At 40.3% G+C, this 16,633-nt stretch overlaps 1 protein-coding gene across 1 annotated transcript; it reads left to right on the forward strand.

Moving 5' to 3' along the window:
- The first annotated feature begins 289 nt into the window (after positions 1 to 289).
- On the forward strand, positions 290 to 12,796 carry LOC138855283 (collagen alpha-1(VIII) chain-like). The gene is made up of 4 exons (XM_070103796.1): positions 290 to 429; positions 3,377 to 3,497; positions 6,589 to 6,858; positions 11,452 to 12,796. Exons 1-4 carry the CDS (start codon positions 364 to 366, stop codon positions 12,489 to 12,491), a joined length of 1,497 nt encoding a protein of 498 aa, XP_069959897.1. The 5' UTR covers positions 290 to 363; the 3' UTR covers positions 12,492 to 12,796.
- The last annotated feature ends 3,837 nt before the right edge of the window (positions 12,797 to 16,633 follow it).

The following is a 16,633-nucleotide window of genomic DNA, read 5'->3' on the forward strand; positions in this document are numbered from 1 at the left end:
ATTTCATTTACTAATTATTCTCCCATATTTAAGCTAGTCTTTATATTTGTAATTATGCAGAACGTATGTAGCTGCAAATTGTAAGAAACAATGAAATACACAAATATAATTCTGAATATAAATTATTTGGGGGGTGGGGGTAACAGATCGAGTCAGGAGACTCAAGTGTACACATGACATATGACACGTAATTCACACCCGGGATAAAGTAAATTATATGTCTAGATAAAGTTCATTTACCTTGTCTTAATGTTCTCACACCTGCGTCTAGGTGCTGCGCATGTGCACTATGCAGAAGACAAAGGTTTAAAAAGGGTTGTTGGTTCCACGAAAATCCAGTAGGGCGCGACTGATCTTCTGGAGATGGTGGCGGTTTTAAGAGTGTTGCTGCTGGTGGTGGCGGTGGTGGCTGTTTGGACACAAGCTCAGGTTAGTCTTACGTGTCGGAGTTTTAAGTGCTAACAAGCATTAGAGCTTCACTGGTGTATAAAGAGAATCTGGAGCTCCAGAGCGTCGCCACATTCACGTCGTTCTCAAAGTTTGTTCCTACCACTGAGCCATACATTGTGGCTCTTTCTCGCTGTCTTGGTTAGGTTTTGGTTCCCTTGTTTTCTATTTCCAAGGTGTGTTTGGATTGTTCCTCTGTTAATTTCTCGTCTTTTTCTTCGTTTTAGTCATCAGTTTCCTTATTCATTACATTATTTTGTTTACTAAATACGAATGGAGTTAAAAATTACTCTTCTCTTAAGCTTATTAGAATTAAGATTATGAGAAAAGATTTCAGCTTAAATTTAACTTAGCTCAGCTTACAGCTTTCCAATAATTGTAAAAGACTTTTACATTATTAAAATTTTAGCTATTATTTCCTGTTTGTTTTCTCACAAAATTATACATACAAATTCGTCAAATTTATAACTATACTGATATAGTTATCATAACAGATATTAAAACAAAAAATATATATCCAGACTCAAGCGAATTCTTTGAAGGATTCTTAAGAATGCAAAGGACTGGTTTGTAAATCTTTAGTTAGTTTTTCAAATAAATAATCTAAGGAAGATATCTTGCTAGAGATGTGGAAAGACAGCGAATGATATTACCTATTTAGTTAACCACAAGTTGGTCCCCAAAACGAAATTGTTGAGATATTGGTACCGAAGTGGCTAGTTTATTGTGGACCCCATAGCTACCTTGTTGATGGTAGTGGATGGTTTATTGTGGACCCCATAGCTACCTTGTTGATGGTAGTGAGTGGTTTATTGTGGACCCCATAGCTACCTTGTTGATGGTAGTGAGTGGTTTATTGTGGAGCCCATAGCTACCTTGTTGATGGTAGTGAGTGGTTTATTGTGGACCCCATAGTTATCCTGTTGAGGGTAGTGGCTAGTTTACTGTGGACCCAATAGCTACCTTGTTGATGGTAATGGCTAGTTTATTGTGGATCCCATAGCTACCTCGTTGATGGTAGTGGCTAGTTAATTGTGGGCCCCATAGCTACCTTTTTGATGATAGTGGCTAGTTTATTGTGGACCCCATAGTTATCCTGTTGAGGGTAGTTTCTAATTTATTGTGGACCCCATAGCTACCTTTTTGATGGTAGTGGCTAGTTTATTGTGGACCCCATAGTTATCCTGTTGAGGGTAGTTTCTAATTTATTGTGGACCCCATAGCTACCTTGTTGATGGTAGTGACTAGTTTATTGTGGACCCCATAGCTATCTTGTTGATGGTAGTGGCTAGTTTATTGTGGACCCCATAGTTATCCTGTTGAGGGTAATGGCTAGTTTATTGTGGGCCCCATAGGTACCTTGTAGATGGTAGTGGCTAGTTTATTGTGGACCCCAAAGCTATCTTGTTGATGGTAGAGGCAAGTTTATTGTGGACCCCAAAGCTATCTTGTTGATGGTAGAGGCCAGTTTATAGTGGACCCCATAGCTATCTTCTTGATGGTAGTGGCTAGTATATTGTGGACTCCATAGCTATCTTGTTGATGGTAGTGGCTAGTATATTGTGGACCCCCATAGCTATCTTGTTGATGGTAGTGGCTAGTATATTGTGGACCCCGTAGCTATCTTGTTGATGGTAGTGGCTAGTATATTGTGGACCCCCATAGCTATCTTGTTGATGGTAGTGGCTAGTATATTGTGGACCCCGTAGCTATCTTGTTGATGGTAGTGGCTAGTATATTGTGGGATAACAAGAATTATGGTTTGCAACAATTATTACATTCATGGGAGGAAACGTTAATCCCATGGTGGGGGAGATCTCGCTCTGCTGGGGCTTGACAAGGGGGTCAACCGGATCTAATTGGAAATTTCAAGTTTGTAATTCTATTTAGAAATGAACTTTTGCTCCTTTTCTTTCATGGCCCAACTTTGGGCATCGCCCAACTTTGGGCATCGCCCAACTTTGGGCATCGCCCAGCTTTGGGCAACAAATCCTCCCGGTACCATCAGGAAGCCGGGTTCGATACGACGTCAGCTGTCAGTGTCCCTCATAAACCCAACAAAAAAAGAAGAAAAGTTAACCCCATGCTGGGGGGGAGGGGTTATATAGCCATTGTGGAATGGAAGGTTTGAGGTTCAGCACCGGCAGCTCTGAGTGAGTGAAATTGTTCCTTAATTAAAAAGTATCCTAGTGGTGGACATGTGTCTTAATTTCGTTCACATAGTTTATTAGTAATGGTGAGAGCATAACTGTCACGATCTTCAGCCTTTGTAATTTATTTTCGTCTTTTATGTATTTTGTAGGCCAAGACTGGACAGCTTGTTCAGGGTGAAGCGTCGGTGTTCCTGATGCTCTGTACTCAAAATTTCTAGTAATAAAATCTGCCATTATATTGGCCTTACAAATATTATGTATTTATGTTTTAGACAATTGTTTTCAAAATCTTCTCTTGACCACTGTGCTAACCTGTCTAGCTCACTAAGATTGCCATAATTAATCTTGAATATCGTATTTTTCCTAATTTTGTCTCTGTAAATTTTTCTGCTATGGACGATTGTAAAGTTGGAAAATTAGGAACCACTGAACCAACACCAATTCTAAAATATATTGATCAAATAATGTTTCTTCATCGTTCTGAACTTAAGACAACAATCTATTTATATAAAAAAAGTATTTTCGATATTCAGAAGCTTAGTATGTGATAGTAAATAAAAGAAATTCCTCGTGGCCTATTGTTCATGAACAGTTATTCTGAAATAATTAAATTGAACTAGCTAATATTATTTTTTTGGATACTCTTCTGTTTACTGCTTGATAAGTTTACATGGTGATATTAAGTATATGATAATTTTACACCTTTCACCTTTCACAATAATATGAGAAAAGTCTGACAAGTGTAATGTTTATTTTTCATTAAACTGTTGGTACAGGATTCTGGTAATGACTGTAGAGAGGCTGGTGGACGCTGCCTGCCGGCCACACGCTGTAATGTCACGTCTAAACACGACTGCAGGAAGCCAGACAAAGTCTGCTGCATCTCTCCAGTACACGGTGAGGACTTTAACCATTCACGAGTGGGTTTAATACAGCCCACTTGTCGGGGATACGTTGTACCGATGTTACGAAGCATTGTTACGTTTTTATTGAATATATTTTAAGATTTATATTTCGTGTGGGAAAATCTGAAACATTTACGATATCTGTCTATTAGGGTTGTGCCAAAGTATCGGTTTAAAAACAGCCGACATCGGCCAATACTTCTTAAACTGTTAATACTATTTGTGTGCTTAAAAATATCAAAATTAACACTGTACCTCACGATTGTGAGGGGTGACTCTCACTGACACACACACACACACACACACACACACACACACACACACACACACACACACACACACACACACACACACACACACACACACACACACACACACACACACACACACACACACACACACACACACACACACACACACACACACACACACACACACACACACACACACACACACACACACACATTGCATTTTCTTGGACTGCAAGAAGGCCTTCGACACAGTTCCTCACAAGAAAAGCTAGAGGATCAGGCGCATATAACAGGAAAGGCATTGCAATGGATCAGAGAATACCTGACAGGTAGGCAAGAACAAGTCACGGTACATGATGAGGTAACACCGAAGAATTCCCTGTATTAAGATCCCAAGATGTTGCTGTGTCAAACAGGATTGTAGATGAATGGTTCAGAGAACCGACAAGTTGATAATTAGACACATGTGCAACATTTGCATACTTTATTGAGGGACTGATTACCTCAAACTCCTCCTGCTCTTCACTATTCTTCTTTGTATGGACTGATGAAGCTACTATGTGGCGAAACGTTCCCTCGTTAAAGATACCCAAATGTTGCACATGCGTCTAATTTATCAACTTGTCGGTTCTCTGAACCATTCATGTACATTCCTGTCTGACACAGCAACGTCTTCAGGAATTCTTCAACTTGCCTAACCCTTGGGCACGACCTACTTCCACATTCGTCAAATGTGACACCGCCTACTACTGCTGCACCTCTCCTGCCTACAGTATATAAGCCACTTCTTCGTACATATGCTGTATTCTTTTTAAGATTGATGGACTGATCATATCGACTCAAGGCGGAGGGACTGATTACCTCAAACTCCTCCTGTTCTTCACTATTCTCCTTTGTATGGATTGATAAAGCCAGTCTGTGGTGAAACGTTTCCTCATTAAAGATACCCAAATGTCGCACATGTATGTAGTTTATCAACCCTGGAGCTGTTGAATGATACTTAAGCGTGAGAATAATTGTCCCTGAGGAGCGTTGTGTCAGTATATCATTCAATATTTGAATACTGACGATTACACTCACAGGTTTGGGCTCGATGGCCCGCCCATTACGGATTAATATGGTAAAAACCAATAAGACGTGAACAGTTATTAACTTTGCAGCTGACTGAAACCAGTGACATAACTTGCTGGACTTACCCGGGTATTGTATCAGACCCACAAGTTCCCTGGCTTGTAGCAGGGACACAACCGATATCCGCTGTCTTGATTGAAAACTCTGTGTTCTACAGTGCACTGTTGTCTATAAAGATAGTTTGCACGGTACACTACACTGTCTCTCAATCTTGTCCTTTTTTCACAGTAATGTCACTACAGGAAGCTGAGCACACTTCTCTGTAATCTTTCTACCGTGAATGGAGATTGTCACTGAGGCACAGCGAAGCTCGATTGTCTTTGTCTGCTCTTAGAGCATAAATACGAGTTGCTTGCTGCTCCATTACACAAAGCAATATGCCCTCCTGCCCTTACCGATGCCCCAGCGCTTCTAGTTACAAAGAATATACTGATTTAAGCAGTTTTCCCTTCCTTGCCAAACTGCAACAGGAAGGCAATACAATATGCTTGAGTAAGTAAGTAAGTAAGCAAGTAAGTAAGTTTATTCAGGTATACACAAATACAGTTACATAGAATTATCATACATAGCAGCATATGTGTAGAGAACCTGGGATAACCCAAAAAAGTCAGACAGAGTGACTTATTTCCATTGATTTCTTGTTGTCTGGGCATAGATGATAATTCATGTTAGCATTACCTTGTAAATAAGTGGGTGCAGGATTTTCCTTTATTTTCCTGCTACAGTAAGAGATTAATGTTCTCTCATTAACCCAAACTAGTTGCAACACTTGTCAGCTGTGACTTGTCTTACTTGGCGTCCGGGTACAAACATGTGTTACAAATTAAATTTGTTGATCAGAATTTAAAGAATAATAAGCTTTAGGAATCACATTAGTTAGGATATCATACAAACCTTTAATTCCTTTTATTTTTTTTTTGGCACACTGCTCTCAGGATGGCACCACAAGTGGTTGTTTTAATTAGTATATGTATCACAAGTGGTTGTTTTAATTAGTATATGTATCACAAGTGGTTGTTTTAATTAGTATATGTATCACAAGTGGTTGTTTTAATTAGTATATGTATCACAAGTGGTTGTTTTAATTAGTATATGTATCACAAGTGGTTGTTTTAATTAGTATATGTATCACAAGTGGTTGTTTTAATTAGTACATGTATCACAAGTGGTTGTTTTAATTAGTACATGTATCACAAGTGGTTGTCTTAATTAGTACATGTATCACAAGTGGTTGTTTTAATTAGTACATGTATCACAAGTGGTTGTCTTAATTAGTACATGTGTCACAAGTGGTTGTCTTAATTAGTACATGTATCACAAGTGGTTGTTTTAATTAGTACATGTATCACAAGTGGTTGTCTTAATTAGTACATGTATCACAAGTGGTGCTGCTCCTGGGAATGAGCCTAATGGAACTGTATTTTTTCACATATACTGATAAGTCGCTTTTAACAATGTCTTCTGCCTGTCTTCAGAGACTGTGCATCAGTCTTTGGTAAGAAACAGTGTTTACTGCCTTCTCTGAGAGAGAGAGAGAGAGAGAGAGAGAGAGAGAGAGAGAGAGAGAGAGAGAGAGAGAGAGAGAGAGAGAGAGAGAGAGAGAGAGAGAGAGAGAGAGAGAAAGCAGAGGAGTGGGGATCGCATCTGTTTATTCATGTGTATAAATACATTTATCCCGGTAATAAATTTATTGTTCTTCAGATGACAACGGCGTCAAGATACATAAAACAAACAGAAAGAGGACAATTAAGAAAGGAAAACGCCAACGGATGAATAATGGACACGATACAAAAAATATGGAAAATTCGGATAGACTGAAGGTGCGCAAGAGAAAACTGAAGAAAATGAGATCTGGTGTGTTGCGCGCATATGGAGACAAGACCTGTGAAGACTTAGGTGGATGGTGTGGGTCGAAGAGGTCCAAGTGTCGGAGGGTCAAAGCCAAGGGTTGCTCCAAAAAAGAAAAATGCTGTGAGTACTCTTATAAGTATATGGTTGTATGTATTAATAATACTAACTCTCCGCATATACCTGAGTCTCATTACTTTCATAAAGTTCTCTTTTGCCTTTTGTAGCCTATCCATTCCATTTATTCGTATTACCATATGCATTTTCCAAATCCATAAATGTGTCAAGCAGTTCCTCGCCTTTATTTAAACGTTGTTGTTCACTTGCACATTAAATCCTCCTTGTTTCTCTCTATAGGTGATTATTTAAATTTACTGTTACTTCTTTTTTAACTATTATCTGAGATAAAACAAATTTATCCCTATTTACTCCTCCCTTAGTCATATATGTACTCACATGATATGTGTATCCATGTGTTACATATTCATCCAGGAAGGGTATAGGATCCTCTTGATCTTGTTACATGGTGAATTAAATAGCAATACCAAAAAAATTATATCAGAAGAAAATTTTCAATACTTTCATTTGTCGTCACAAACACAAGATATCTTCCACATACTTATAATTTTATTTTTATTATCACACTGGCCGATTCCCACCAAGGCAGGGTGGCCCGAAAAATAAAAACTTTCACCATTATTCACTCCATCACTGTCTTGCCAGAAGAGTGCTTTACACTACAGTTTTTAAACTGCAACATTAACACCCCTCCTTCAGAGTGCAGGCACTGTACTTCCCATCTCCAGGACTCAAGTCCGGCCTGCCGGTTTCCCTGAACCCCTTCACAAATGTTACTTTGCTCATACTCCAACAGCACGTAAAGTATTAAAAACCATTTGTCTCCATTCACTTCTATCACACACGCTTACACATGCCTGCTGGAAGTCCAAGCCCCTCGCACACAAAACCTCCTTTACCCCGTCCCTCCAACCTTTCCTAGGCCGACCCCTACCCCGCCTTCCTTCCACTACAGACTGATACACTCTTGAAGTCACTCTGTTTCGCTCCATTCTCTCTACATGTCCGAACCACCTCAACAGCCCTCTGGACAACAGTTTTGGTAATCCCGCACCTCCTCCTAACTTCCAAATTACGAATTCTCTGCATTATATTCACACCACACATTGCCCTCAGACATGACATCTCCACTGCCTCCAGCCTTCTCCTCGCTGCAACATTCATCACCCATGCTTCACACCCATATAAGAGCATTGGTAAAACTATACTCTCATACATTCCCCTCTTTGCCTCCATGGACAAAGTTCTTTGTCTCCACAGACTCCTAAGTGCACCACTCACCCTTTTCCCCTCATCAGTTCTATGATTCACCTCATCTTTCATTGACCCATCCGCTGACACGTCCACTCCTAAATATCTGAATTCATTCACCTCCTCCATACTCTCTCCCTCCAATCTGATATCCAATCTTTCATCACCTAATCTTTTTGTTATCCTCATAACCTTACTCTTTCCTCTATTCACTTTTAATTTTCTTCTTTTGCACACCCTACCAAATTCATCCACCAATCTCTGCAACTTCTCTTCAGAATCTCCCAAGAGCACAGTGTCATCAGTAAAGAGCAACTGTGACAACTCCCACTTTATGTGTGATTCTTTATCTTTTAACTTCACGCCTCTTGCCAAGACCCTCGCATTTACTTCTCTTACAACCCCATCACACATCCTTGTCTAAGGCCTACTTTTACTGGGAAATAATTTCCCTCTTTCCTACATACTCTAACTTGAGCCTCACTATCCTCGTACAAACTCTTCACTGCTTTCAGTAACCTACCTCCTACACCATACACCTGCAACATCTGCCACATTGCCCCCCTGTCCACCCTGTCATACGCCTTTTCCAAATCCATAAATGCCACAAAGACCTCTTTAGCCTTATCTAAATACTGTTCACTTATATGTTTCACTGTAAACACCTGGTCCACACACCCCCTACCTTTCCTAAAGCCTCCTTGTTCATCTGCTATCCTATTCTCCGTCTTACTCTTAATTCTTTCAATAATAACTCTACCATACACTTTACCAGGTATACTCAACAGACTTATCCCCCTACAATTTTTGCACTCTCTTTTGTCCCCTTTGCCTTTATACAAAGGAACTATGCATGCTCTCTGCCAATCCCTAGGTACCTTACCCTCTTCCATACATTTATTAAATAATTGCACCAACCACTCCAAAACTATATCCCCACCTGCTTTTAACATTTCTGTCTTTATCCCATCAATCCCGGCTGCCTTACCCCCTTTCATTTTACCTATTGCCTCACGAACTTCCCCCACACTCACAACTGGCTCTTCCTCACTCCTACAAGATGTTATTCCTCCTTGCCCTATACACGAAATCACAGCTTCCCTCTCTTCATCAACATTTAACAATTCCTCAAAATATTCCCTCCATCTTCCCAATACCTCTAACTCTCCATTTAATAACTCTCCTCTCCTATTTTTAACTGACAAATCCATTTGTTCTCTAGGCTTCCTTAACTTGTTAATCTCACTCCAAAACTTTTTCTTATTTTCAACAAAATTTGTTGATAACTTCTCACCCACTCTCTCATTTGCTCTCTTTTTACATTGCTTCACCACTCTCTTAACATCTCTCTTTTTCTCCATATACTCTTCCCTCCTTGCATCAGTTCTACTTTGTAAAATCTTCTCATATGCTAACTTTTTCTCCCTTACTACTCTCTTTACATCATCATTCCACCAATCGCTCCTCTTCCCTCCCGCACCCACTTTCCTGTAACCACAAACTTCTGCTGAACACTCTAACACTACATTTTTAAACCTACCCCATACCTCTTCGACCCCATTGCCTATGCTCTCATTAGCCCATCTATCCTCCAATAGCTGTTTATATCTTACCCTAATTGCCTCCTCTTTTAGTTTATAAACCTTCACCTCTCTCTTCCCTGATGCTTCTATTCTCCTTGTATCCCATCTACCTTTTACTCTCAGTGTAGCTACAACTAGAAAGCGATCTGATATATCTGTGGCCCCTCTAAAAACATATACATCCTGAAGTCTACTCAACAGTCTTTTATCTACCAATACATAATCCAACAAACTACTGTCATTTCGCCCTACATCATGTCTTGTATACTTATTTATCCTCTTTTTCTTAAAATATGTATTACCTATAACTAAACCCCTTTCTATACAAAGTTCAATCAAAGGGCTCCCATTATCATTTACACCTGGCACCCCAAACTTACCTACCACACCCTCTCTAAAAGTTTCTCCTACTTTAGCATTCAGGTCCCCTACCACAATTACTCTCTCACTTGGTTCAAAGGCTCCTATACATTCACTTAACATCTCCCAAAATCTCTCTCTCTCCTCTACATTCCTCTCTTCTCCAGGTGCATACACGCTTATTATGACCCACTTTTCGCATCCAACCTTTACTTTAATCCACATAATTCTTGAATTTACACATTCATATTCTCTTTTCTCCTTCCATAACTGATCCTTCAACATTACTGCTACCCCTTCCTTTGCTCTAACTCTCTCAGATACTCCAGATTTAATCCCATTTATTTCCCCCCACCGAAACTCCCCTACCCCCTTCAGCTTTGTTTCGCTTAGGGCCAGGACATCCAACTTCTTTTCATTCATAACATCAGCAATCATCTGTTTCTTGTCGTCCGCACTACATCCACGCACATTCAAGCATCCCAGTTTTATAAAGTTTTTCTTCTTCTCTTTTTTAGTAAATGTCTACAGGAGAAGGGGTTACTAGCCCATTGCTCCCGGAATTTTAGTCGCCTCATACGATATCGATATAAAGTCCACCTATACCGGGAATTAAAAGGGAGTTCTCAGTGCCGTGCAACATAGTTCGTCAAAGAAATTTTTGTTAAAAAAATGCAATAGATTTTTGTAGGTTTTAAATGTTCGATGATCACGGTAGGACGAATATGCAAACCATTTTTTTGAAGTTCTTCAGCAGAGAAGAATAACAAATCATTCTCTGCCTCTCAAGTGAAAAATTCCGTGAGATTAGGCTAGATAAGGTGAAAATCTGACTTAATATTAACATTTTACTGCGGCTTGGTTAAGTCATGCTATTTTTTATATGGATGGAAGACACTATTAAAATTCTGGATGGTGATGCGTGTGACTTTTAGTTGCTCTAAGTTGAATGGATCATGTAAACGAAAAGTCAAAACTGCATTGCTCAAAATTTAAGGTGGACATTACTGACTATAACAAAGGTTGTGTGATCATCAGAGGTGAACAGTTGGATGATCAAGGCAAATAGCTGCAGCAATAACTATGATTGTGCGATTGTAGTTCGAGTGAGTGTAGACAGTTTGTTATATTCCACCTTCACAGCAATGCTGGCCCTCATACCATGCACTTTACTTTATTTTAATCAAAGGATTATACAACGCATGTTGGGAGTGGGTGGAAGGTAATCAGGCTCAATTCAGGGAACCGTTGCACAGATCCAATTCCCTAGATCAAGAGCCCTTCACCGACGTCAAGGAACCTCCCTTGAAGGGTTTATCGCTCCTTTAATCAAAGGAGTAAGTGATAGTCGAGGATCGATTTATTATTAATAGAATCAAGATAATAACATTATTGTGAAATCACTTGTTTTATCAGTCTTAGGTGTAACATAAGTTCTTTGCAGGTACTGGTAGTGAGTCGTCACACACACATGTTATTAAGGGCCCTGCAGGACCCGTAGGTGCCCCAGGTATTCCTGGACCTCCTGGTCCATCTGGACCTCCTGGTGCGTCTGGAGCTACTGGTTCATCTGGAAAGGATGGCTCTCCCGGTGTTCCTGGATCTCCTGGTCCTCCTGGAGGATCAGGTTTTCCTGGCCATCCTGGAATCGATGGTATTCCTGGTTTTAATGGAACTCATGGTTCTCCTGGACCTGTTGGTGCCCCTGGCTCTCCTGGCTCTTCTGGAGAAGATGGTTCTCCTGGTGAGCGTGGTCCTTCTGGGTCAGATGGTGCTCCCGGTTCTCCTGGTCCTCCTGGAAAGGATGGGTCTCCTGGTATTCCTGGATCAAATGGATATAATGGATCTGCTGGTGCTCCTGGTCCTTCTGGTAAGCCGGGATCTGATGGCTCTACCGGTGCTCCTGGAGCCCCTGGTGCTGTTGGAGCTCCCGGTGTGCCTGGACCTGTGGGTCCTCGTGGACCTGAAGGACATCAAGGCCATAAGGGTCTTCCTGGTCCTCCTGGTCCTCCTGGTCAAAACGGAAGCAATGGCATGGATGGTATTCCTGGCGTTAATGGTGTTCCAGGCTCGATTGGTTTACCAGGTCCTCCTGGAAGCAATGGTACTAATGGGCAACCAGGACCTCCTGGTGCTAATGGTAGCCAAGGTCTTCAAGGCATTCCAGGAGTTCCAGGACCAATAGGACCGCCAGGGGCGAATGGAAGCTCAGGGCCTGTAGGACCAGTTGGACCTGCAGGACTTATAGGACCTGCTGGTCCTGCAGGCAGTCCTGGACCTGCAGGAGCAACTGGAGCAGTAGGACCTGTAGGACCAATAGGGCCACCGGGAATTCAGGGACCTCCTGGAATAAACGGTACCAACGGAAATCCAGGAATTCAAGGAAATCCAGGAATTGCAGGACCTCCTGGACCTCCTGGACCTCCTGGACTTCCTGGGCCTCCTGGACTTCCTGGAAATCCGGGAGTTGGAGGTGGACGTTAACATAACAATTGCAGAAGTTATCATTCTCAGTCACCAGATTATGATCAAGCAGCCAAGGTGGCTGTGGAAGAAACAATTATTGTATGATTGTACCAGCTGCTTTGCCAGCTGCCGTATTTATTGGTCTTGTAAAAGCTTCATTAATAGAGTTTGTTGCGGTTGCTGCAGCAGCAGTTATCACCTGCTACACCAATTGTTGCTTCATATATATTACCAGTAAATAAAATTATCATTTGTTGTTGCTTGAAATATATTCATTTATTTGCTTCACATGTACTTCTAATGCACATTTTGACTGAATAAACTTGATTGAATTAAACTTTTTTTTTGCACCCTAAAAAATTTAAACACTAAAGCAATATATTTTTTTCTAATATGAAACACTAAGATCTTTATCCATGAAAGTAAAGAGGGAAATGTATGAGAATATAGTTATACCAACGCTCTTGTATGGGTGTGAAGCATGGGTTGTGAATATTGGAACAAGGAGAAGGCTGGAGGCAGTAGAGATATCATGTCTGAGGGCAATGTGTGTTGTGAATATAATGCAGAGAATCCGTAGTTTGGAGAGTAGGAGGAGGTGCGGGATTACCAAAACTATTATCCAGAGGGCTGGGGAGGGGTTACTGAGATGGTTTGGACATGTAGAGAGGATGGAATGAAATAGGATGACTTCGAGAATGTATAAATCTGCAGTGAAGGGAAGGCTGGGTAGGGGTCCACCTAGGAAAGGTTGGACGGAAGGGGTAAAGAAGGTTTTGTGTACGAGGGGCTTGAACTTCCATCAAGCGTGTGTGAACATACTGGTAAAAAAGAATGAAAAGATGGGGTGGTAGGGAAGTGTAATATTCAAATAGCTTCGGGAAGAAATCCAATATTCTTCCTTGAAGGCTTTCTATCAACTTCTCCAAGGCTATGGGTTTCACAATTTGCACCAAAGGTGGACCCTATCTTATATATACATATATATATATATATATATATATATATATATATATATATATATATATATATATATATATATATATATATATATATATATATATATATATATATATATATATATATATATATATATATATATATATATATATATATATATATATATATATATGTATGTATGTCGTGCAGAATAGGCAGAACTTGCGATCTTGGCTTAAATAGCAACGCTCATCTTGCCATATAGGACAAGTGAAAATTTGTGTATGTAATAATTTCGCCAAAATCATTCTGAACCTAACGAAAAAAATACATTTCACTGTGTTTGTTTAGTATTAAATTATTGTAAACAAATCTAAAATATATTTAGTTGGGTTAGGTTAAAATAAATTGCGCTTGCTATAACAAGGTTAGGTAAGTTTTCTAAGCTCCTTTTGGTGCAAAATTAAAATTTTTTACATCAACATTAATGAAAAAAATATATCTTTAAACGTATAAGAGAAAATTTTAGAAAGGACTTAATTTTAAATGAGTTCTTGCTAACTGACCAGTTTTGCATATTCGGCACGACATATACATTTATATATATATATATATATATATATATATATATATATATATATATATATATATATATATATATATATATATATATATATATATATATATATATATATATATATATATATATATATATATTTATATATATGGAACCATTGATTGTGGAAGACTCAGACATTTACAAAGCAATAATGTCATTCCCATCTGGCTCTGCTGGGGGTTACACTGGAATAAGGCCACAGCATTTAAAGGAAATGTTTAATCCAGTTATTGGGGAAATTGCAGAGACACTGCTTTCAGAGATTACAAGGTTCGTCAACAATTCCTTGGCTGGTCTGATTCCTGATGAAATTAGACCTTTCTTTTTTGGTGCAACACTTTGTGCACTTAAAAAGAAGGATGGAGGAATTCGGCCAATTGCAGTAGGCAACACGTTACGCCGCCTCGTATCCAAAGCTGCTGTCCGAAGTATTCTTGCACAGGCAGCCATGATGCTTCAACCAAACCAGCTTGGCTTTGGGGTCTCTCAAGGAAGTGAAGCAGCGGTTCATGCAACAAAGGCGTATATCAACAACCTGCCTGAGGACAATGCATTGGTAAAATTAGATTTCAAGAATGCGTTCAATCTCCTGAAAAGAGACGTGGTATTAGCAACAGTACAAGAACATTTCCCTGGTCTCTTCCCTTATGTTTCAGCTGGGTTTAGCAAGGAATCACTGCTTCTCTTTGGAGAGCATGAAATCACATCATCGGAGGGTGTCCAACAAGGAGATCCTCTTGCACCATTTCTCTTCTGTATAGCAGTTAGGGAAATCACAGTCAGACTGACCAGCGAGCTGAACATCTGGTTCCTAGATGATGGCAGACTAGCAGGTACAAAGGAGTCCCTCCTACATGACCTTACACAGGTAATGACACGGGGACAGGAAATGGGTCTCATCCTGAATCCATCCAAATATGAAATCATCTCAGTCAGTCAACGATTGATAAATGCAGTGAGATCAAAACTACCAGGAGCAGCAGTCATTGCCCCCACAAATAGTGTCTTGCTAGGAGCACCTCTGGGAAGCAATGCCATTGACACAATTCTCAGGAAGAAATTGGAAGAGTTAAGGAGAATGGAACAACGAATAGGCAATCTGGACACCCACGATGCCTTGTACCTTCTCACAAAGTGCTTGAGTCTGCCCAGGTTGACATATTTCCTAAGATGTGCACCTTCATATGATAACCCTATACTGCACGAATATGACAGTATTCTGAGGCAGATTTTTACGAAAGTACTTAACCTTACTCTAGAACAGTGGTTCCCAAACTTATTCAGCTTGTTACCCAATTTAACATGCCACAAAAAGCATGTTACCCCTTTCACAAAATGTTGTTATTATTGATATATATGGCTAAATTAAAACACTTGAGATATTTTCTTTTATTTATTGTATTTGAACATTGTGCATCTCTAATGACTATTACCAAAGATGTCAAGAACATCAGTGGGATGGATGGAGTTGCATACTTGAAGCTAGCTTAGGAATTCTTGTCTTCATACCAGCTTATGATTACCTCGGCTGATGCTCACAGATAAACTGACAGTGTGAAATAGAGGCAGCCTCAGGAAGTGAGTGACGCGTACTGGACAGGTCGATCTGGGCTACTGAGTGACTTTTGTCCTGAAGCATACTTGTCAAAATACTTTTGGGTTTCCACACACTTAGCTATATATTTCTTCTTTTCTAATACTGTATATTAGTTTTTGATGTTTATTGTTATTTGGTTTAACTTTATTACTTACTTATAATAGGTTTACTTTACAACTTTATATACTAAGACAAAGTTAACAATAATCCTCATACCGGGTACCGCATTGTTTTCTTGATTTTCAGAATTCATAACTTTTTTTCTGTCACCCCTCCATTACCCCCCAAAAATGGTTAAATTACCCCCAGGGGGTAATTTACCCCCAGTTTGGGAACCACTGCTCTAGAAGACGGGCAGTGGAGCCAAGCTACACATTCAGTCAGACTAGGAGGCAGTGGTGTCCGCAAGTCATCACAGATTGCGTTACCTGCTTTTCTGTCCTCATGTATTGCATCCAGAGAGCTTGTAGCAGCGATTCTCCCTGAACATCTTAGGGGCAAGATTGGAGACCAGGACCAAAAATTCATTGACGGAGCAATGATCTGGGATAATCTAACGGGCTCTGAAACCAGACCTGCTCCCCCCAACAACTACAAACAATCGCACTGGGATGGGCCAGTAGTGGAAAATATAGCCTCAACAATGCTTCAGAGTATGTCAGGGAAGGATAGAGCCCGCCTCCTGGCAGTGAGAGCCCCTCATGCTGGGGACTTTCTGTTGGCTGTTCCCAACTCCAGCCTTGGCACACGCCTCGACCCACAGACCATCCGCATCGGTGTTGCCCTTCGACTTGCCGCCCCTATTCTCGCCGAACACAGGTGTATTTGTGGCAGTGAAACAGCAGACCGATTCGGGTGCCATGGTCTTGTGTGCCGTAAATCCGAGGGAAAGATTGCAAGACATGAGGTTAATAACATTATCAAGAGGAGCCTCACAACAGCTGGATGCCCAGCAGTATGGGAGCCACCCCAACTATGCAGATCTGATGGCAGCCAGAAGCGTCC

This window comes from Cherax quadricarinatus, chromosome 5, assembly GCF_038502225.1.
Source record: "Cherax quadricarinatus isolate ZL_2023a chromosome 5, ASM3850222v1, whole genome shotgun sequence".
Classification (NCBI taxonomy): domain Eukaryota; kingdom Metazoa; phylum Arthropoda; class Malacostraca; order Decapoda; family Parastacidae; genus Cherax; species Cherax quadricarinatus.